Source organism: Taudactylus pleione, unplaced genomic scaffold, assembly GCF_031769625.1.
Source record: "Taudactylus pleione unplaced genomic scaffold, aTauple2 ptg000110l, whole genome shotgun sequence".
NCBI classification, from domain to species: Eukaryota; Metazoa; Chordata; class Amphibia; order Anura; family Myobatrachidae; genus Taudactylus; species Taudactylus pleione.
In genome coordinates this window covers 1713278-1738124 of record NW_028284512.1, presented here as the reverse complement: position 1 = coordinate 1738124, position 24847 = coordinate 1713278, and the positions used below count along the sequence as shown (strand labels likewise).

General features: G+C 42.1%; 1 protein-coding gene across 1 annotated transcript in view; it reads right to left on the bottom strand.

Annotated features, from left to right (window-relative positions):
- Positions 1–1278: 1278 nt before the first annotated feature.
- OLFML2A (olfactomedin like 2A) overlaps positions 1279–24847 on the bottom strand; it is an 89981-nt gene continuing 66412 nt past the window's right edge. Inside the window, exons 6-8 of the mRNA XM_088471097.1 lie at positions 17923–18213; positions 11589–11774; positions 1279–7911 (exon numbers count right to left, since the gene is read on the bottom strand). Coding sequence (XP_088327223.1) covers positions 7310–7911; positions 11589–11774; positions 17923–18213 — 1079 coding nt within the window. The 3' untranslated portion in view covers positions 1279–7309. The remainder of the gene's footprint in view (positions 7912–11588; positions 11775–17922; positions 18214–24847) is intronic.

The window sequence follows — 24847 nt, the reverse complement described above, 5'->3', positions numbered from 1 at the left end:
ACAAAATAAAGATACTCTACTGAGTAGTATTTTAGGTGGGAAACTAAATTTTTAACTCAAAATAAAGGGTGTGTCTCTAAAATGGTAACAGGCTGGACTTTAAAGCTTCGTCATCACAGATTCCTCCATGTGTATATTCATGTGTAGCCATAATCCCATTTTACAAAAGAAGTTCCCAAAATTGGAAATTGAGAGTGTTCCCATATAATATACCCATAGTAGGGCTAATTTGGCAAAATCAAATGTGCTGCTCACCTACTTAATTTGTAATTAATAATCTTTATAGTGCTGTATTCATTGGCATAGGGTCAGGTTGGGTGACCAGATGGGCATGTACACCCCCTACACTATCAGCCCCAATGTCTCCCTAAATATGTAAAACTGAGTAAACTTGCATAACTAATTATGATGATGGGCCTATGGTTATGTGGAGACCAGGAGCTGTAGTCCCATCTGCCCTGACCAGCATGGTGTGTTTAGTACATTTTGGAGATTTAGGAGTATATTTACTAAAGTGTGGGATTTTAGAAGTGGAGATGTTGCCCATAGCAACCAAATTCTACTTATCATTTATCTAGCAACTGCGATTATGCATGCAATTGGCTGATTGTTGTGTTCTGCATATGCTTCTGCATCGCAGTGCGTGTATGCGAACCAGCCACTGCGATCAGAACTGCGATCGCAGTGACTACGCAGACCCATCACAGAGTGATTGACAGGAAGTGCCGTTTGTGGGAGGTGATGGGGGGGTCCAGGTGTGCCAGTGCTGGGCGTGCATAAATTATCCACTGCGATGCCATACGCAGCTTGAGGTTAGCAATTCCTGAGTAAGGTCAGAGCTTGTGCAAATGTGTGTGAGGCTGCGATGGTACTCGATATTACCGATGGTTTTGCAGTCTTGCTAAGAATTATGTATGTGTGTAAGGTAAAGTGGGCGTTCTTATGTTGTTGTGCGACAGCATAGCGATCACAGTGGATTAGCATATTATCGCAGTGAGACTTTGTGCGTAATCGCAGTTGCAATCTGTAATGAATCAGGCCCCAGGTTAGGATTCCTGTGTGAGTACAGGGCTCTGGATTTAGAAAGCATTCTATCATCAAATAACTGTGTTAATCAGATTAGAGAGGGCTGAGAAGATCAGTAGCATTCTCTGGTTGAGAATTGTATAAAGGTAAGCGTGAGTGATAAAGCAATTCAGTTATATCATTTATATATCTCTAAAGGCAACAAATATATAGATACAAATAAATAATGAAAACAATGCAAGTGAACCTCTGTTAGAAGAATTTCATTCTTAATATCATTTTATTTCTTTTTTTTCTTACATTTTTCAGCAGACAATACAGAATTTGACTCAGTAATAGGTCATAAGTTACTTCAATATAATAAAAATTAAATGAGTCACTTTATGCTGAGTGCAAGCATCCACTCACATCAGAAGTTTAACCAAATGATGTTTCAGCGGCAGCACTTCTACAATAAGAGAGAGTGGTTTGCATTAAATTATTTATAAGGATGAACATACTGTATTGTTCGTGCTATATACAGACGACAGAGCATTAACCTCATTTACATACATATAGCGTTTTAAAAAAGAAGGTGTGTTATCTATTTACAGCACATAAAAAATATCTCCAACATGTTTCGTTCAGGGTGTCATGCTATAAAACAAAAATTTTAATTATGCATTTTATAAAAAAAAAAACTATGGAGAAATTTAAAAAATAAAAAATATATCTTGTTGGTTGTATCTCCAATTCTTCCTAGTGGGGAAAATGGGTACTGGTTGGAAAGTGGTTCGGCTGATTAGCAGAATTTTGGGATAAAAGTTTAGAAAACAAACAAAACTGAATTAATCCAGGCATTTACAAGGACCATTTTATGAGCTGGGGGGGGCTGTGTACAGTGCCAGACCCTCCCCCATTGTGCAGTGGATTCCCCCCCATACCTGCTCAAATTTCTGGTGATATGTTCGGAAAAATGGCGCATGTATACACAGAAGAAAGCAAAGACTTTGACACTGTAGCTCCTGTGTGGAGCCATCTTTCTAAATATACCACCATAAAGACAGTGTCACCAGTGTGTATTGGGAATGGGGGGGGGGGACCAGTGATTGGCCCTGGGCGCTGGGGTTACCACGTGGAGAACCCCAGGACTGATGGGCCCGTGTGCACCAGCGATAGAGTAGCCAATGCCACATATGCTGCATTATACCTCAGACTAAGGCGTATATTTACTAAAGCATCTAAAACAGACAAGTGGTGATGTTGCCCATAGCAACCAATCAGTTTCTGTGTATCATTTTCTAGAATGCAATAGAGAAATTATAGCTAGAATCTGATTGGTTGCTTTGGACAACATCACCACTTTTCTGCTTTAGAAGCTTTACTAAATATATACCTAATTGTTATCCATTATGGAAAACAGGATAATATATCCCTAAAGATTTTATGGAGGAAGAAAAGAATGTTCAGCTCCAAGTACAAAGTAATCTCCACACAATGCAAACTCCCAATCAGGCATAAAACAAACGAATTAACTTCACTTCTATTCAGCTCCAATGATTATTAAAAAAATGATAGTTTAAATACGAGGTGTGGCTATAAAATTACAAAACTGTACTAGTAAAAAATGAACCAAACTGCGTCAGTTAAAAGGGAGTGGGGGAACATTGACCTTGGACGATCCCAAAACGGTTTTGCAAGTTTCACCCAGATAGTTTGCTGTCACACAGCGTTCTAAGAAGTTTTGTTTTTCCTGTGCATTGTAAAAATGCTTAGTTCACAAGTAGAGCAAAGTGTTAACTTCCAATGTTTAGTAAAATTTAACAAAACACCCACCGAATCTTTCCGTATGCTAACCAGGGCTTGTGGGGCAGAGTGTTTGTCATGTGCATGTGTGTTTGAGTGGCACACACGATTTAGTGACAGTCGTGAGGATGTCAAACATGATGAACGACCCGGAAGGCCTTGTACATCAAAAATGAAATGAGAATGTAGAAAAAATTGAGAAAATTGTTTGCATCCGAATGACAGCAGAAATGGTAATCATCGACAAAGATACTGTTGGGAAAGTTTTGCATCAAGATCTTAACATGACAAAAGTTTGTGTTAGGATGGTCACAAGGCTTCTCGCTGTCGGGCAGAAAGAAAATTGAAAGCGAATTTGTACAGACATTTTGGAACAAATTCAAGTGGATTCACATTTTTGAGATAAAGTTATTACCTGAAACATGAAACATGGATCTTCCAGCACGATCCTTAGACAAAACACCAGTCCATGTACTGGAGAACACCATCATCACCAAGAATGAAGAAATAACGTCAAAGCTAGTCCAAACCCTAAACCATGTTAATTGTTTTCTTTGATATCAAAGGTGTTATTTTGGAAGACTGGGTACCAGAAGGCGCAACAGTGAATTAACATTACTACAAAAATGTTGTGGAAGAATGGTTTCCTCCTCCATCAAGACAACGCACCAGCCCACACAGCGCTCTCATTGTGAAGCAGTTTTTGGCCGAAAAACAGATTGCAGTGCTAGAACATCCTCCATACTCGCCAGACCTAGCACCGTGTGACTTCTTTCTTTTCCCTAAAGTCCACTCTATCTCAGTAACTGATGCAAAACGGGATCCCTTGAGTACAAAGAAGAAAACCTCAGAGCTGTTGAGACAACTGACAGATAATGAGCTGCAGCGCGGCTTTAACCAATGGTAAATAAGAATGCAGCAGTGTGTGAGTGCAGAAGGGGAGTACATAGAAGGGGAAAAGGGTTAAAATGTACTTTATATAATTAAACATAAATTATAGCATCAGTCTCTTTATTTAATAGCCACACCTCGTACATAATTTATTTTGCCATGATAAAATAACTGAATAAAAGCAGAGAAGTCACCAGAGACATATATGGACCATGCACTGTTTGAAAGATTCTCTATCTCCCTGACGTTTTCATTGGTCCTATGATAAAGATCCTTGACATTCATATATAGAGAACCCTGCAGTGGTTAGTGATCGCAGATAGATCACACAATGGAACTAGTTAATATCACTTCCAAAATTGTTATGTACTGTAGCAATAACTTCAACATTCAAATTTCTGGGCCACAGAACTCAGTAATGATGGAGCTCCCAGGGGCAGCAATCCTATCATTCTTCTGCTCTAATAAAATGGATACTATTTTTGTGCTAAAAGACAAAAACACATTTTTTAGATATGTCAGTATTAAATATGAAGACAAAATGCATTCGGTTTAAACGGACTTTCCTTTTTAGACTTGGTATATAGAGTCATTTAATTATGGAGGTATTTTGTCAAATTAAAGTTTTTAGGTAAAACTATTGTGCAAAACTTTTTTTTTTAAATCAGCAGATGCATGTTGTTTTATTTTAATTGTAATGCTTTTTCTCTTGGCAAGATATTATACTCGGTACCATTAGGATTCCAATGGTGATTTTAGTTCACAGAAATGACATCACTGTGCTTTATTTCATTATAGTTATCCGCTGCTGTGAGCTGACATTTCCATACAACTATAGTAGTTGGGGTGTGTCTCTATCTTGCATCACTCTGTGGCAGTGCTGAAGCCAGAGTCTGAAGGATTGGCTTGCAGTCTCCTAGGAAATGGGAATGCTCTATGCAATCTGCAATGGGAAGGTCAGGTTTACTTTACTGCTTCAAATAAACTTTTACATATTTGCGTTAGGTTAATTGTGTAACAATGTATGTGAGCAGTACTCTCCAAGAAGTAGACAATAAAATAAAACTGTTTCCTGTCCTACAGATGAACCACTACCCCCCCTATATGAACCAGAGGGAACTGGTGTTTAGAGTCTCACTTACTGGAGATACCTACCTGGGCCAGATATGCTTTTTAAAAAGAGGATAAGTGAGAATGAATACACCTTTCAGTGTTGATAAAGACAGTTGAGGCTGACGTGCTTTATAGTATCAACTTTAATGATACAATGCTACACATTGTTACCAGGAATGGGCATATCCAGAATAACAGATGTCCCAGACACAGGGCAGTAACTAGGGGTGTACAAGTGGTGTCACTGTTCAGAGCGCAAGGCAAAGGCGACACCACTACTGCACTGGTGGCACCTGTATATGGCTTGCAGGGTGCCTGGAGCTGCAAGGTCATCATGTGCAGGAAGGGGGGGAGGGGGCACTGGGCCAACCAAGGGTGCATCAGTGTCCTGCTATGGCACTGCCCAGACATGGGAACCCCATAAATCTGCTAGTTGGTAGAGGCTGATCTGTAAGACATGTTTTGGATGGACACCTCCTTTAAGTCTGGTCATTAGATATTGCTTATTTTTCCTAATAAATCATTACAAATGTGGTATATAATATATTCATACTGTAAGCTTCAGGGAGAATACAGAGTGCAGCATTTTATTCAGATTGTTTAGAAGTAGACAAGGAACGGCAGGGCTGTAACTAGGGGAGTGCTAGCGGTGCCGTTACCCAGGGTGCAGGGCTCTAGGGGCAGCACCGTTGCTGCCCATGGCACCTGAATTTGGCTCACAAGCTAGCCGGAACATCACCCTGGAGCCTGTAGTCTGCCCAGCGCATCCTAAGAATGCTCTGTGCAGTGCCCTACTTCCTGGTAATGGCGGCCCCACCTCCTCGGTGTGGCATCATGACATCGCCTGTTCGGGAAGTGGGGGGCGGCTTACATGCATAGACTGCCTACTTCTCTATCCTAAGAATTGCAATATACACTACCTTGAACTCGATATAGAAAAACATGTGCAGCTGGAAATTGAAATTATATTAACTATCTTACTTTTTGTATTATGAGCATTTACACCAAAACAGATCTGGGTATATTCAAGAGCTATAGAACTATCACACAAAAATATTATATAGGAATATGAGCTGTGGGAAAACATAGTTGGCACCAGTGAGCTGGCAGACAGAATTTTTATTTCCCCATGACTTAGCCGAGTTTGCTTGCTAACACCCATTTATGGAGTGAAACTGTACAGGTGATAGCACTTGTTTCCTGCTATTAGACAGACTAAAGCTGTCATACAAATAACCAGTCACCCAAACAGGCTGGTTTCTTTGAAAGATTAGTTAGTGGTTGCAGAGTGGAATAGCAGGACAGATGGAAATTGATCAAAACAAAAGTGTTTCAATATAAAAGGCCTTTGGCATCAGGCTTGTACATTGAAAAAACAAATTAAGTTATATTGGGTAATGACGTGAGTGCTATATTGCAGTAGTAATTCCAGCTCATCTCACTTCGTGTTTAATTCTAAATAAAGTCATATTGGAAGAAATACATTGTTGGCATGTTCATGTCACAGTGCTTTCTGAAAAAAGCAACTCAAAGCAAAACCATACTGGAGAATGAGTAAGAACTAGTCCTACAATATGAATACATCTGCCCAGTGTCGGACTGGGGCATGAAGGTACCACCGGGGGATGGCAATGGTAGGGGCCCATGCTTAAAGGGTTTGGCCAGCCTCCAGAAGGGTGTGGCCAGCCTCCAGAGGGGTGTGGCCAGCCACCACAGAGGCTTGGCTAGCCATTATAGAGGACATAGCCTGCAGATAACATACACTACATTGCATGGTCTGTTCATCCACGTTCCTGCTCTGCCAGGTAACTGACTCTGTAATAGAGTAACAATGTATAATTCAAGTGCACTGTCTTAAACCTGATATTAGAAGAGGAGGTAGGGCCCTCAGGCAGTGGGGCCCACTAGGGATTTCCCCTGTACCCCTGTGGGCCAGTCCCTGTATCTGCAGGCCAAGTAGATATTTATTATTGTTTATCATTGTTCCCCTTTTAAATACTATTAAAATTTAATAAAACATTTTCTTTTTGCACAACATAAATGTTCATTGTCTTGTCATGATGCTGTTAAACCCTAGACAAAATGGTAAAAAAAAATAAAAATTAAGCTCGGGTGCCTGTGCTATCTTTGGTTGTCCTTTGAATAAGAAATGAGACGTTGCTGCCAACCGTTTAGTGTTACGTTTGTTCTAGCTCCTTCATGGGGGTTAAATGAAAAAATATAGCATGTCGAAAGGCTGACAATGAAATGTTTTTTTTTCCTTTTATTCTGTGAACCATTCATCCTAAGTCCATTCACGCTTTGTTCAGCTTCTTAACAATGGATTAGTCACATACCACATTACTAGGCCATCAGACTCTTCATGGCCTGGGTATTTTCTCCTCGGCCAGAGGATAAAACTTTAGTTGCTCCCCAAGCAATATGTTATAACTGATTCGTAAAAGTGCTTTCTTTGTGTAGGACTGACCTATGAGTTAACAAGCTATTCATTCAATCAGTCGACAAAGTTCACTTTATAGGTCAGCTGGTGCCCATTGTCCCAGGCATACAGAACTTTTTCCTTGGGGTTGTAGTCAATCTGTGTTGTAAAGGCATATTCATTAATAAAAGGCAACTTTGGATCTGCTTCAGTGTCTGTGTGGGTGTCGTAGGCATAAGAAATCTGCCCTTCTTTTTGGCTGTAGACATCCACAGCGTACAGTATTCCGCATATTATAAAACAGTTTCCATAGGAATTGCGTTTCAAGCCAGTTCTCCATGTAGTCTCCTTCTTCACAGATAAGTCATTGGGGTCAAGCTTGCTAATGACTATGACTTCTTGTTGCGAATAATCATAATCCACAGATGGGTAGATAACCCAGAGGCCACTTTCATCCACAGCGAAGTCAATATCCGAGTGTCCTCTCCATTTCCACGGAGTGGTGTCCTCATAAACAACGTCATGCAGGAGTGTCCAGGCTGCTACAAATCGTTGCTTCAGATCATATTTGATAATGTTTTTAGTAAAAGCCCGGTTATAATAAAAGGCTCCCTGAAAGACCACATGTCCTGTGCCAATCCAATTGTAAGGGACCTTATACAGATTGCTCCAACGACCTGAAACAGAAGATGTAAGGTGTGAAAAAAACCTTACTGCTATACAATGCTACTCAATCTGTAACTCTTGGGAGTGCATATAATTCATTCTGACAAAAGTATGTATATATATATATATATATATATATACACACATAAATACACAGTCAGTATCTCGGCGGCCACGATGCCTGTGTTGATATTACCGGCGGCGAAATCCTGTCATATATGTACACATCATTTGAATACTGTAATGCTGGGTACACACTTGGCCAACTTGCCGACCTATCTAATGATTGGTTAGTGAATGCGCACTTACCAATCATTCTACCGATGTGTCTGCACTGTCAGCGATGACATCACAACTGGGCGGGCATATGAATTTGCCCGTCCAGTTGAGATGTCAATCACTTCCGGTTACCTGCAGCCAGTGTAAGGGGCAGTCAGCGGGTCGCCCCTACACACAGTCAGACATGTCGATATATCTGCTAAATAAATTGTCATCGGCTGTGCTGCAGGCAGATGCGATATGTCTGTGAACTACGTTGTTCACAGACATATGGTCTGTACACAGTGGCCGATGCACTACAGATATATCGCCCCTTCAATTGAACAGTCTATATACAGTATATCAGTCAGTGTGTACCCAGCTTTAATGAGACATGGGCGACCTTGGCATTCATCTCTCATGATGTTTTGCCAGACATCAGGCTTTCTGGAGTTTGCTCATGTCTCATTTTAGCTTTTCATAACTTAAATATGATAATTTATATTGTCAATATGATTATTCAACTCTAAGGGGTATATTTTCTACAGTGCAGATTTTTATAAGTGGAGATGTTGCCCGTAGCAACCAATCAGATTCTACTTATCATTTATCTAGCACCTTCTAGAACAGGCCTGGCCAACCTGTGGCACTCCAGCTGCTGTGAAACTACAAATCCCAGCATGCCCTGCCACAGTTTTAGTATTCCCTAATAGTAACACCGTGGCAGGGCAGGCTGGGACTGTTCTAGAAGATAATAGCTAGAATCTGAGTGGTAGCTATGGGGAACAACTCCACTTCTAATAACCCGCACTTTAGTAAATATACCCACAGATTTCCAGGTTTTAACAAAACATAGGGGGTGATTCAGCAAAGATTGTGTATGACACCTCCTGCTGCTTTTGCAATCCCAGTACTGCGACGGTGGTCACAGACTTGAATCTCCATCACAACCATTGATGGTCGATGGTCGCGATGGTGGACGCCGCCAGCCAACTGAGTATGCCTCAGCTTACTCAGGCTGACCGGCTTGCGAAACCTGGACACTGCATCGGTCGACGCAGTCCCTGGCCTTGCCACTCCTGGGAAACAGGGAGGACACCCCCCGTTTCCAGGAACGCTGGCTGCCCCCCACCGTCCCTTAAATGCCTGCCTGTCAATCAGGCAGAGGCACAGAAGGGGCTGCATGCAACTAAGCAGGACCCATTATGCACACTCGCAGAATAGGTCCTGTGCACGCGCAGATTCCCGATAATCGGGAATCTGCGATCAGCCCGAAAGTCAGGTAATCCAGGGGTATTACATTGACACAGTACTTTTGAAAACAATATACACAATACTGTCTGTGTCTTATATGAAGAGTTTGCATCATTTTTGCTCCCAGTTTTTCAGAATAATTTGGCTCTAGGTTCCTATAGTCAGTATTTTATTATGTATAAGCATGGCAAGCTCTAGAATGTATAATGTAATACTAAATACATATATACTAAAGTTAATGTTACAATTGCAGAAAAATACAAGTGACCTCATTTCAATAGTTCTGAGAAATGTAAATAAGAGTGCATGTAAGAGTGGTCATACTAGTGTATTTGCTGTATTTGAATGGGGACACGTTGGGGCTGACTCAGTTGGATGCAAAGGGGGGGGCACGTGCGGGCGTCTGTGGCAGCCATATTTACTGCCTCATCCATCCATCTATGCGAGTATCCATTCATCTTTATGCATATGGTTGCAGTGTCGACTGATTTCCCGTCCGCAGCCGTCATGATTAATATCGGCACTTGCACCCATCCCATGCTGAGTGCATTTGATCTGTCTGAAACGGGCGTCCCATCTACGTCCACATGTCTCAAACAAGTGCAGGAGTCGGTCTACGTGACCACAACACTCCAATGAGATGGACCTGTTATGTTCACATGGTAACCGCCCACTTGCTGCCCAGAAAACCCCATTTTAACTAGGGAGAAATCTAGGCATGCACAGAACGGACTGTCTGCTCTTATATACAATGTCAAGGTGTGTATGCATGGTGCTTTCTTCAGTGCATCTGCAGTCTGATGATAATTGTGAAATGCGTCAATTTCTGGCCTTGCATTTGACTCACAATCAGAGGCCCGGTATGACTTGGCAGCTTCACACTACAGTGCTGGACTTAGGAGCAGCTCAGGAAAACAAACATCAACAATGCACCTTATTGTCCCCAAATGAAGACAACAAATAAATTGAAATTAAAAATCCATAAATGGCTCAATCAATTACTGAGTGGCTTGTACATTTATCTTCCCATTGGCATCAGCATCCCATCTCGTACAGTATTGGAGATGGATTGTAGAATTTGCAGAGGTCTCAAGCCTTGCTACTTCCTATGGGAAAGAGGTCCGGGGTTGCAAAGAGGGATCCAACTGGATCCCTCCGCCGCCATGTCACTGTGTGCTCTGCGGCCGTGCATATGCTTGAACTCATGTCACACATGTGCAGTCAGTCGGATCAGCAGTGGTAAGTATCACTGCTACTTCTGTAGCAGTGTTAGAGATCGCGGAGACAGCTGCTTTTCGGAGCAGCTGTCCCATACTGCAGCAATACTGGATTGCTCTGGCAGTTAAGTATCCACTGCCGTATCTAGTGGCGAGCTGGATACTTAATTATAGGCCCCTAACTGAGGATAAGGAGGCTATTTCACATGAGTTGGGATATCAGTTCAAATTTCCTATATTTATTATTATTTAAAAAAAAAGAGGTCTCAAAATGTTCCTGCTGTGCAGTTGTGTGAATATACAGTACTCCTTCAGTGCTGATTGATTTTTTCCTTATTACTGTGGTGATATATAGTATATATTACCACAGGGCCGGATTAAGGGGGGGGGCGACAGGTGCAATCGTCCCTGGGCCCCCACACACGGAGGGGCCCCCACACAGAGTCAGTGTAACCCTGCTGAGGACAGGTGTCTAGTGACACCTGTTCCCGGATTGAGGCTCACTGTCGCGATTCGCTATTAATGTATGCATAATGTATACAGCGCAGAGTGGCTCCCGAGTCTTCTCACCGGCACCACGTGACACATAATGTCCACAACGCCGATGAGAGGACCAGGGAGCAGCTCTGCCGGGAGGAGGTCACGCCCCGCACGCCGGCTCTCAGGTAAGTCAGCGGCGGAGGTTTTGGGGGTGGGAGGGCAGAAGGCTTAGAGAGAAGGGGGGAAGCTCCGTGTGGCTTGAAGGGGCCTCCGCAATTTAGTTGCCCTGGGGCCCCCACAAGCCTTAATCCGGCCCTGTATTACCACATGACATTTTTATCTGTATGACACTAGCAAACTCAAATAAAGATGTTGCGCATTAATTAGAAAAGGTACTCAAAACACATAATATATAAAAATATAGAGCAGTCAGTCTGTGAAACCACCATATCAACATATCATATTGTTGGAATTTCTACCTTGTTTGAAATTGTCGAGATTTCTGAACTCCACCAGGTTATTGCCATAGTAATAGTTAGTAACGTAGATCCTCCCATCCTTTGCTGCAGGGTCTTTCATCCAGGCTCCTTCATTCCGACCATAACTGTGCTGTTTCTTAGGTGCCTCGACTGATGCGATGGTGCCTTCACACTCGCCTTCTCTGACTGAGAGAACAGAGACGCCTTTCAGACCAAACATTCTATAATAATACACGTCTACAACACAATGCGCATGGAACACCATTATGTTTTATAGCAATTTTTATAGATGTTGTTAGAACAAATCTTGCCTTATTTATGGGTTATTAGCACTGATTTTCTTTTATAGTAGCGCTGTTTCTCTTTACATCCTTTACTATAATAAATAACTGTAAAGTTGCATACACACACAACGATTTAGTAAATGAACGATTTTAGTAAATGATTTTCATTAATTTTTTCAAGGGAAATATGAATGAAAATCGTTTACTAAAATCGTTCATTTAATAAATGTAATGAAAGATTTTTTTGAACTACAAACGATTTTTGCATATTCCTTTACTGAAAATCGTTGAGTTGGTCAGTCTGACTAAACTACAAACTACAAACATGAACGCGCATGAATGATCATCGTTCATCGTTTTAACTCAGAAAGTGAACAATTTTTTCAACGATTGAACAATAAACGATATCGTTAATGATAATCGTTCAAAAAATCGTTGTGTGTGTGTGCACTTTTACTGCTAATGTGCACTAGCAAAAGTCCTTACATCAATCTGTAACATTTTTTCTTACATAAGTCGGTTCCTTTCAAAGCAGATCACTACAAATAAAGACATTTTACATTGAAAATTATAAACAGCAAAAATGGAAAATAGAAAATGAATACCCAACATTACTCTAGGAACAATTGGACTATGGTGATTTAAAAAGTAGTGTATGCTGCGCACCCTATAGCCACTCCCTACAAATGGGAAGCCTTCCATTCCTGTTTGATTGGATCATACAGCCCACCAAGAACCTACAAGCTGGCTGGAGCAATATACAATATGTACAGTAGCACTTATCCTTGTGCATCAATGCTTATTTCCCTATAGATGTAAGCTTGCGACCCCCTTACCCCTTTACCTGTAGTACCCCTTTTCCACCTAAATTCCGGGTCTGACCCGGAGTTGGAACAAAGTTCCTATCCGGATCAGACCCGGAATTTTGCAGGCGCCGACTCGGGATATTCCCGAGTCAGCGCCGCTCACACCGCAGTCGGGTCTGCATAGACCCAGCTTTTGCGGAGTGAAAGTGGTCGCTTGGAGATGACGTCATCTCCAAGCGCCACTGAAGCCGGACCAATCGGCCGGCTAGCAGCGCACTCCAGGTCATCGTGACCTGGAGTGCGCTGTTCTCACAGCAGGGTTTCACGGGCTACGCCCGTGTTAAACCCTGCTAGTTACCTGGGTTGGATTGCCGGGTCACTCGACCCGGCGATCCAACTCTCTCCCCTTTTACACCAGGGAGCTGCCCGGGTTAACCCTTCAAAAACCCAGGTTTTAGCTCCGGTGTAAAAGGGGTACTATTTTTCAGTCTTGTTTTATTGCTATTTTGTTTCCAGTAACAGAACATGCTGGCACTATATAAGTAACTGATAATAAATAATAATAGATACATTTTCTGCAGCTGCTGAGATGCAGATACTATAAATGCCTGCAAGTGTTTTTTTAGAAAGGAAATGTCACTTTCTCTTAATCAATCACACAAGTCTGAAACAAGTTAGAAGTTTCCCCATACAGCTGGCCTTGTTTCTCCTGCATTAATCATACTGAAGATGCTGGAATTAAATCATAGAAGAAGTATTGTGTAGCAAACTTTGAAAACGGACACGCTGTCTGACTAATAATCTTGTTGCTGAAGTGCTTTCCATTTACCATTAGTTTCCACATGATCAAAACAGAGCTTGTTATCCAATACACTAAATAACATTAATACAGAGTTAGGAAATGTCTATACACATCAACAGTGTATGCTTTATTTTATTATATTATTTATTATCTTCTTATTACCTTTCATTAACAAAGCCCTGATTACTCCCAACTGTCCCAATTTCAGACAGTCCCGAAGTGAGTTTTGCCTAAAAATGGGTGTTTTGGGCAGGGTTTGACTGGATCAATAAAAGGGCTTATATTGTCCAGATTATACTTGTCTAAAGATGCATACACACTAGACGATTCGCTCATGAGCATTATCTTCTAGTGCAGTGGTTCCCAAACTGTGCGCCGTGGCACCCTGGGGTGCATCTGGACACTTGCAGGGGTGCATCAGTTTGGTTGTCCAGCACCAAATCAATATATTTATGGTCAATGTAATGTAAATATGTGGACAAAAAGAAGCACAGACCTGTCCACCATCACATAACTGACCCTAAGGATGACAGGTCAGCACAATTTACAAATTTTTTTCTGAACTTCTCAATAACAAACCTTTGGCTTAGGCGTGCCATGAAAACAATGCTGATACTCTAGGGGGCCGTGATTCAAAAATGTTTGGGAACCACTGGTCTAGTGTGTCCCCAGCAGTGGTGTGCTCAGTGTCGTTAACGACATTGAGCACACACACTGAACGATATCATGAACGATATCGTTCAATGCCAACACCCCCCTCATCCCCGTCTTTGCAGAACCTGACAATATCGTCAGGTTGCCCTGCAAGGACGGCCGATGACAGATGTCGTCAATGACCAGCAGGAGCGCGCATCGCTGGTTGTTGACGGCATACACACTGAGCGACTGAATGATAATGATATCGTTATCGTTCAATTGTTCAAAATATCGGCAAGTGTGTACGCGCCTTAAATGTTAAGCAGTGTGTATTACACAATGCTGTACACTGAGGTTATCATGCCAATAACTTATATACAATGACATCAGTATCAGAAGGTAAACATGGCGCTGCCTAATACTCCATTTACACTTTTAACCCGGGTTATTGCACATGAGCGCACAGCAACCCAGGTTATTGTGCAGTGTGAAACTGCAGGGTTGAAATAAGCCGGGTCGCGTGACCTTCCATTTCAACCCTGGTTACGGGAAGGGTTGAACGCGCGTTCAACCTTGGTCGTGAAGCATAGGAAGAGCCATTGCTTGGAGATGAGATTATCTCCAAGTGCTGGCTCCACACGTGATACCGATGGCGTCATCATCCCGGCTTTAATGCTTTGTCGGACCGCCCATCTTTATGGTGTCTCAGCCGGGTCGCACCCGGGATGGGCGGATGAACATAGGGCCTGATTCAGAGCCACTCGTAAGCGGCAGCTCGTTCGCTCCGAGCGATGTTTGCCCAACTGCGCATGCGTACGGATCGTTATACGCATGCGCGAACCAGTCAGTGCGGCCGAAATTCATGTGCTCGCAAAATAGCGAATGCCTGCTAACTTGAGTGACAGAATGAGGCGTATGTGGGTGGTAACAGGGGAAGGTGCTTGAAAACGGGGAGTGGAAATCCGATCGCAGGCGTGCTTAAAGGTCAAAACGGGCGTTTTAAGGGAGTGCATAATTAATCCAGCAGCGTCATTGACCATGTCACTTGCTTTTTTTTAACTCAGAACTGCTCGCAAAATAGTGGTTGAAAAAACCAACCACAAGAATAGCGAGCAGTTCAGACGCTGTTCGATGTACTCGATTAATCTAATAAATAGCGGACATGACGTATGGTGCGAGCGGCGTATTTTTCAAATTTACGTTCGCATGTTTTGCTCGCTCGTTCAGACTTAGAGGCGTGAACAGACCGCAAAAGTGCGAACGGTTCATTTGAATAGCAACCCCTTTTTAGAAAACGAACGAACGACCGCAAATAGCGAGTTGCTCTGAATGAGGGCCTTAATCCCAGATGCAACCCAGCATTCTAATGGAAAAGATGTATTAATGAGTTTACAATCCAAGAAGCATAAAACATGCTTGGTATATAAGGTGTGCAATAACAAGTTTAGCTGTAGACGGGGAAATTAGAAATTCATCTATCACTGTCATATAGAAACAGATTGATTTTAAGAACCAAATAACCTTCTGTGTATACAATTCTGTGCTGCATACTTTGTAGTTCCTGTACCTTTCGGTAAGTAATACATTAAAACTTGGTGAAAGCGACTCTCTCCGTTACATAGTTTGACCTATCCTAAGTTAGAGCGCTACTCGCAATGAAAAAGGGGGGTTTTGTTGTGCTTTTTGTTTTATTTTGTGTTTAAGCCACTGTATTTCTGGACTTTTTAATGTATTGCATGTTATTTTATTTAGGATGTTAGTAAAAACAAAAACTTGATTACAAATGAATGTCAACAATATAATTACAGCCAATACCTAATGTTAGTATACATCAGTAAAAATAAATTTTGTTGATTAGCTACATTGTGTATATAAACACACACATACATAAGCTATAGGCCAAATGCAATATCCCGCTAAGTGCAGAAGCTGGTGCAAATACAGAGAGATAGTCACTAGATTTAAAGCAGCAGTTAGTTTAAAGGCAAAACCAAGTTGGTGATGCCTTTAAACTAGAGATGTGCAGGCTCGGATTGTGTCGGATTTTTCCCGCCAAAACGTCATATTTCATGGACAAACATCATCTTTCATGGAAGATGATGTTTGTCGTTGAAAGATGATGTTTGGATTTTTCCCGCAAAATTGCGGATCTCAGAAAGAGGCAAAACATCATCTTTCATGGACAAACATCATCTTCCATGAAAGATGATGTTTGTCCATGAAAGATGATGTTTTGCCTCTTTCTGAGACCTGCAATTTTGCGGGAAAAATCCAAACTTGGTGGGAAAATCCAAACCAATCCGAGCCTGCACAGCTCTACTTTAAACTAAATGCTGCTTTACATCTAGTGATCTCTCCGGAATCAGGCCGGCTCCCGCAGATCGCGGGCTATTGCATTTGGCCCTATTCCTTCTCAGTCATCTTTTTGCAATAGGCTTATTCTTGGCGATAGACTGCATTTAGGTACCCTCTTAATAAAGCTGTGACCAAGCGGGAGATGTATGCGGAGAGGTTGTGGAGAAGTTATCCATAGCAACCAATCAGCTTCTAGCTATCATTTATCTGGTGCAGTTTATAAAATTACAGAAGCTGATTGGTTGCTAAGGGTGACTTCTCCACTTTATCTCTCTTGAAGGTTTGATACATCTCCCGCATAGAGATCATTATATTATCACAGGAAGAGTATAATCGCTCAACTTTTTACTGTTTTATACCTTGTTAGATAATCTATTAATAAAATTAAGTTCACTTTTTTTCTATTATATATACAGTATTTATAGTAGTTTGTATATATGGGGAGAGAATAGTGATGTTAACCTTTGTTTTAGGATTTATATTATCTTTATAGTTGCACATGATAAAACTCCGTAGTGCACAACCAGCTTTGGACCATTACGCTTAGCAGGGTCGGTTTAAGACATGAGGGGGCCTGGGTGCAGCCTAAATGCAGGCCCCCTCATCTCCAGTAGCGCAGTATCTCTGGCTTTGTGCCAGAGTCTACTGCGCATATGCAGGTCTCAAGGAACATGGCGTCCGCGCTATGTCCCCAGAGATTTCTCTAGTGGGCATGCGAAAATCTACAGGAAAAAGGCTAAAGCGCCAATTTCCCGGTGATTTCTGTCTGTAGCACTGGCTGAAGCTGGACTCTGGAAAGGTAAGAATGATTATATGGTGCAGGGTGTGCAGTGTGGGCCCCCCTGGACCCAGGTGCCCGTGCACACCCTGCAGCCATTATAGATAGGCCAATGATGCTTCGGCTTGCAGAGCAATGCAATATTTTTTTTTGAGGAGTGATATTACCGAAATGGGATAGCACATTTTATGAAGCGTTCCTAACTGTGTGGTGGGGCAGCACATGACCACCCGTCCCATCAACAGTAAATGAATTGTGGTTATCTTCGGATCTCGTAAAATACTTTAAGTGGAACCCGTTATGTACCACTATGTTATATTATGGTACTCAGAACAATGTACTAAAACACATGAAAAAGCCAAATGTAACAAAGAGCTTACTCAGCCAGCTAGCTCGGTGCAACCTTTTGACCTAAAGTGGATGAAAACAATATTGTGAGCTGTGAGGTGGTCAAAATTGACTGGAAATTATTGCAAATTAATGTTGTTGAAGTTAATTATACTCTAGGAACAAAAAAAAATAAAATTATGTGATTTTAGCTTTTTGGTAAATTTTGGGAAAAAATTCAAAGTCAAAACCAGTCACAGCGTTTTGGCAAAACCAAAACCGGACGACGAATTAAAACCAAAGCCAGCTACTATCTAGCTATGTGTGACAAGAGACCTCACAATACCTTTAATAATGTTTTGTGCTTCAGACCCAAGCCCTGTAGAAGAGAGCGCCGTCAGGGAATACTCTGTCAGGGTGGTAGTTCTGGCCATTGTGGTGGTGGTGGTGCTCTCAGTGGTGGTGGTAGTGGTGGGTGCCGCTGTTGTTGTGGTGGTGGTGGTGGTGGTGATAGTAGTAGTAGGTGGTCTCTCAATCTCCACGCTCCTTTCCTCTTGTACGAGGCGGGATTCCGAAATGTTTCCCTCTGCTTTGGCATCTAGTCTTTCTCCTCGCAAAGTCAGTCTCCCTGTGTTCTCTACAAGTAACAGGAAGACAAAATGATCAATGCAGTCATTATGTTTCCGGTATACGGATGAAGTATATTGGAAGCTTAGAGAATCACACTTTAGGTTCTGTAAAAAAACGGAATAACATTATAATAGTCAATAACATACGAGATCTGTATTTCAGCATCTCCTAATCAGTGTAATCATTATATAAAAAACAACCAAATCTAAAAACGTTTGGATCTATGTAAACATAGAAGAACGATCAGAACATTTTCATTCCTTCCCTCGTATTTGCCTTCTCACAGCCACTTTGAACAGCCGCCAATTCAGAGCATAACCAGGGGAATGTGCGGCAAAAACTCACAAACATTGTACTGGTATTATTCACTACCATGTGCCCTGTTGTCCAGCCCCCTCTCCAGCAGCTCCATAATTCTCTCTGACCTCTAAGGTGGCTGAGGTCACCTTATTCTGTATATTACACGTTGAGTCTCCCATATCCAAATATTCCCAAATACAGAATTTTTTTCAGCATGACTGAGCTAGTAAAACCTTTGCATAGGCAAACGCAGGGGGGTTTCCGTCTGCCTGGAAACCCCCCTCCCCAGCACATACCATGACCACAGAAGAAATAGTAATATAATAGAATGTTACTAGTGCTAAATGTGCTTCTCAGTATCACAAATGAAATAATTAGCACCACCTGTGGATCTTTTAACATGTATCAGCCAGAAATAAATAACCTGTGCACCAACTAGGAGATCTGGAAAACATGCACTGTTAGGGATGCACTGCTATAGAGCCCAATATGTACATATATGTCCAGGGCAGTGCTAAGTTCTTTTGCTGCTCCTCCAGGCTCCCGGACTTGCTCCAATGCTCTGGAATGGTGCCCACATCTAAAATAAAAACATCCAGCTCAGGCAGGAAGGCCCTACCTCCGCATTTAATGGCTTACTGTGATCCTGTATATGCTGGAATTATGACACAGAATACACATTGTATGATGCATATTAAAGCTGGATAAGTACTAATTCTGCCCTCTTCACGGACTGTCCACAGTAGCTCTAAAATCAAGCATTTGGAAACCCCCCTCTATAAATCCTGCGTTTGCCACTGCTTTGCTTTTTGATGGTTTAACGTACACAAACTTTGTTTAAGGCACAAACTTATCAAATATATTGTATAAATATACCTTCAGGCTTAGGAGCTCATTCAGACCCGCTCGCTGTGAGCAATTTTCGCCCATCTGAGCATGCATATAATTCGCAGTGCGCGTGCGCAAGCCATTCGTTGCGATCTGATTTTGGTAGCTCGTAAGCCACTATCAGTTCACTGCTTTGAGTGACAGTTCCGTTAGTGGGTGGTAACAGGGGAAGGTGCATGTGAACGGGGAGTGGTGTTCCGAACGCAGGCGTGTCTGCCCACCAAAACGCCGTTTAAAGGGCATGCATAATTAACAAAGTAGCATCACTGTACACGTCACCTGCATGAATTTCAGGCTGCACTGATCGCAGTGCTTGCGGCGGGGAAAGGCGACCCCAAGGGCTGCGAGCAACTCCGATGGCTCACGATGGTCCCGATTAATCATTCAATTCCCGAAGATGGCGTGTGTTGAGAGTGGCAAGGGGGCGTCTTCAGACACTTGCGAACGCACTTTGCCGTAGCTCGCTAACACACAGTGGGCGTCCTTCCGCGATGCAGTGCGAGCGCATAATTTACATATTCGCCCCATTTTTGCCAGCGAGCGATCGCAACTTGCGTGCGGGTCTGAAGCAGGTCCTTAGTGTATAAGGTGTATATGAAACATAAATGAATACATGTATATAGACAAGCTTTGTTTGAGCCTCAAAATTATGGAAAATATTGTATAAAATGACCTGCAGGCTGTGTGTATAAGGTGTATATAAAACATAAATGCATTCTGTGGTTAGATTTGGGTGCCATTCCCATGATATTTCATTATGCAAATATTACAAATGACGGAATATTGCGATATCCAAAATACCCCCGGTCCCAAGCATTTTGGATACTGGAGACTCAACCTGTACCTAAATATTACACGTTGCAGGTACAGTTCATAAAGATTAAGAATGTAATTTAAAAAAAATTCTATTACTATTAACCTCCAGTGCGCAATTAGATCTTATACACTGTTCCCCACAAAGGTTCCATCAGTCTACACTGTATGTTCTTCTCTCCTGCTACTGCTTACAAATAGACAGTGGTGCTGTCTATGTCCCTCTCACATCAAGAACAGATTTGTGTATATATATTGCACACATATTCCATAAAAAAAAAATCCAAAATGAGGTTCATTTAGTTGGACGCGAGTCAAGAACAAAATGCAAAACAAGTATGCTGACTAGGATGTACAGTATACTGTATGCATGTGACGTTGTAGTGTAGAGAGATAGAGTGAGGTACGGTGGGGCAGACTGATAGCAATAGGACAATTCCCACATCCCTGGGCGGTTAAATATCTTTTAAAATGTTAAAGTGATAATTTGATCATCTGAATATATGCACAGTCACAGGAATCTTAAGATACCTGCAGCTCTGCATACTGTGTATTTTTTATTTTTTTTTACATACATTGTGTCCAATGCTACAGTACATAAACCCCAATGTGACCCATAGTTAAAACTTGAACGGTTCGGTTTTGGCTTGGATCTTTCCACCAAGTTCGGATCTCAGAATAAGGCAAAACGTCATCTTTCACGGACATCTCGGTTCTGAGATCCGAACATGGCGGGAAGATCTGAGCCAAAACCGAAAAGTTCATCTCTAGTCAAAACAATTAGACAGTAACAGCAGCTAAGATATGTGATTTCCTCTAACAGGAGCAAGGGATAAAACAGCTGCTCTCATTACACACTAAGGGCCTCATTTATCAACCAGTTTTATCATTCACAAGTGATAAAACTCACTGTGTATGATAAATGATGCTCCACCCAATCAGCTCCCAACTGTCATTTTTCAAACAGATGACAGTTTTGAGCTGATTGGCTGGAGCACCATTTATAATACACAACAAGTTTTATCACTCGTTGTGAATGATAAAACTCATTGATAAATGAGGCCCTAACTTTGATGTATTTCCATGTCAGTAACTTTATTAGTTTTCTACATTAGCATAATGCGGCATGCACTAATTAGCATTAACCATGATTTTTTTATCTTTCATTTGATCTTTCAGCATATTTGTTTATATGCCAAATACTAATCATTGCTCTACATTATGTCCTAAGGATACATATTTTTTTTAATGAAATCTCACTTTAAAAAATTGACGTGTAAGATTTTTTAACTTTATATAGATATGAAAACTGAGCAGTGTTTATGCAGTTTAATGTTACGTTTAACTAATGACTTCAAAATGCAATAAGCAGCAAGGGAATCGGGGCCTGATTCAGCATGTATCGCTATTGGGATCACAGCTGAGTAATCGCACGCAGTTCTGCTGCAAAAATATGCTAATGTTTGCAACTGCTCAGCCAGCACTACCGCTTGCTCAAATCCGCAATACCTCGCAGTCCTGTGTACACATCGGTAACACTGAGTAACATCGGACCCTCACGCAGGATTACAGCAGCTCTGACCTGTCTCAGAAATTGAGGGGTCTATTTACTAAGCAGTGTTAGGAGACAGAGTGAAAAGTGATAAGAAAGTGATAAGGTGCCAGCCAATCAGCTCCTAACTGTCATCTAACAGGTTGTGTTTGAAAAATGACAGTTGGGAGCTGATTGGCTGGCACCTTATCACTTTTCACTCTGTCTCCTAACACTGCTTAGTAAATAGACCCCTCAAAGTCTTGTTGCACGCACTGAGTACTGAAGCTGTGTATGCCATCGCAGTGGTTAATTTATGCACGCCCATGTAACTGTGTTCAAACGGCGTTCCCAATCACCAACCCCAAACACTGACGTCCCATCACTCACTCTCACTCTGTGATAGCTTTCTATCTACGTGCGTGATCACAGTGCGATCGCAATGCTGTCGCTGCGCACGTGCACTGCGCTTCATACACGCACCATCGGGCGATCTGCGTACGCGGTTGCAATTGCCATCCATGCTGAATCAGGCCCTCTGCTTTTGAGTTTAGCCCAAACCTTCCAGCAAGTTTTATTTCATATCATATAACCACCGCAGCAGCAATTATATACCTATCACACTGATTTATTTCCTTACAGTCTCCAATAATACACTCTTGTGAAGTTTAGCTCCTGCTGGCCAGTACACTTGTCACTGGTTTATTATACAGGTTTATGGGTACTTAACGTTAACAGGTACCTACAAATAATATGTTTCCCCAAAATGTATGTACAGGGTCCGCAGCACATATCGGCGAAATCTGCTTCAATCCCGTTTTTGATCGAACAAGGAGCTCCCCATAAATTTCTATGGGGCCTGCTTAACTGAAATTCACCAAGCGCCGGAATGCTCTAATAGCTATTACCATCTTTAGTAGATTATAGAAATGTTAATATAAAGCAAAATATATCAATATAACTAGATTACAGCTTTGGTGACAAAACAAAGCATCAGTACCATGACAAAATGCACTGTCGTAGGCTATAAGAAAAAGCTTGTTAATTACCATTTCCTTGATGTGTTACTGCAGGCTGCTATTGATGATTTATAGGTATAGGGCCTGATCCAGCTTTAGAAAGATTTGCAAAGCTGCTCACTAGCAGCTTTGCGATTCCGTCTGTGCTGATATGGTAATGCAGCAGGATGCATCATGCCCCCTGCTGCATTACGTATCCGAGCTGTGTTGCCAACACCGGGACATCGGCTGGCTACGGTTACCTATGGGGTCACGCAGCCAGCAGCCGCAGTTGAGATGAAGAAGCGAGGAAATCTCCATCAGGCGACGGAGACCCTGGTTTCTTCCCTCCCCCCAATGGCAGCGACATGCTTCAGTTTCGGGGAACGGAAGGTATTGCCGCCTCCTCCCCGCCCACAAACGGCAGCAGACTGTCAATCACTGACAGTCTGCGAGCGGGATCGCAGACCCGTTCTGCACATGCGCAGAACGGGTCATGTGCCTGCGCAGATTCTCGAACAGGCCCATAGTTCTGAACAGTGTCATGTGGCTACCAAAGCAACCACAGTCACATGGCACATTATGTAATGATAAGACAGTGGCGTAACTAGGGTATTTTGAGCCCAGGGCAAATTAGAAAAGGGAGCCCCCCTCCCCCCCCTAACATCCTGAGATGTGCGCGCGCCTATGGCCACCCCCCATGCCCGCCTCCAAAACGGGGCGAGCTATCAATCACAATCGACAGCCGCCCCGTTTTGGTGCGAGACCTGTAGCGACGGAGCGCCCCTCGCTGACCGGGTCTCGCACATGCGCACGCAGGAGGCGGCACATGCGCAGGGGGCAAACATCGACCCACTTGCGAGCACATAGCACTTGCGAGCGGGTCTGAATCGGCCCCATTATACAGTATGTATGTAGAAAAATACATGTGCAGCTTTCTAAGTGACACTTTATTCTGGGTAGACAACATAAAATCTGTCCATCCATCTTGGAGGAATTGCAGTCAATGGAGTGATAGGTTTCATGTACAATATTCTATGGGGTGAAGCCAATTAGGTGTAAGTTGGTCCTGTGAGCTGTTCTCACATCGAACAGTATATTACTACACGTGCACCATCCTCCCCCTTCCTGATCATTTAATTTCCCTTTTTATTCCTGTAGCCCGATTTACATTTGAAAATCAATAAAAATTATTATTTAAAAAAAAATAATCCATGTGTATGGATATTATTCCCCATAGAATAACTACAATAAATGTGTTATATATTTTTTTAGATGCTATTTCTACCAAGTACGATGTTTTTGGAAAAACATTGATGTGGGTCTAGTAAGCTCCGATTACTGATTTTCAGTCCTGTTTTTACATGATTGCCTTGGCAGCATTAGGAAGGGGGCGATAATTCTGTTGTATGTGGCCATTGACATGATAGGAAGCCGCAGATACTTTGATGACATTACCATCTGCAGGTAGGACCAATGCCACACACTACTAACTACAAATGAAAACAACAGAGATACTTATGGTAAGTTACTTATTTTCCGCAAACAACCCCCATCTGAATAACTACTTTTACGTTTTGAATAAGGAGTTATGGTGGTTGCTAAGAGTTCTCCATCACAGTTGAATCAATGCCAGTCCCTGTCTGACTGATGTACAGTGAGACGTGTTACTGTATAACCTTTGCAGAGGAACAGTCTACCCTCTCAGCTCTTTGAAAATGAATGGACTAGATTATGAGATAATTACTGACCCTAGAAGTTGTGATTTAAAAGCGTTATAGGAAGCTGCTTAAGAAGCAAACTTCACATTTGATCTAATGTAGATAGAAGAGCCGAGTTAGAGTGGAAACAGCTGGACTTTGGAATGTTATCAAGAAAACACTTGAATTTACTCAACAAAATAAGACTTAAGCGATTCATCATGATATTCAGTATTCTGATGCACATTCCTCCGAGCAAAAAGAAAACAGATTATCTGTAGATTCATCATGCCTTCAGACACTATAGATATATTTTTCGCTTTGCAGGAAGACAGACTTTACAGATAACCAGTCTGCAATGTGATCTGCATGTTTAATATTTAAAAAAAATTACCTATGCTACATTTTTGG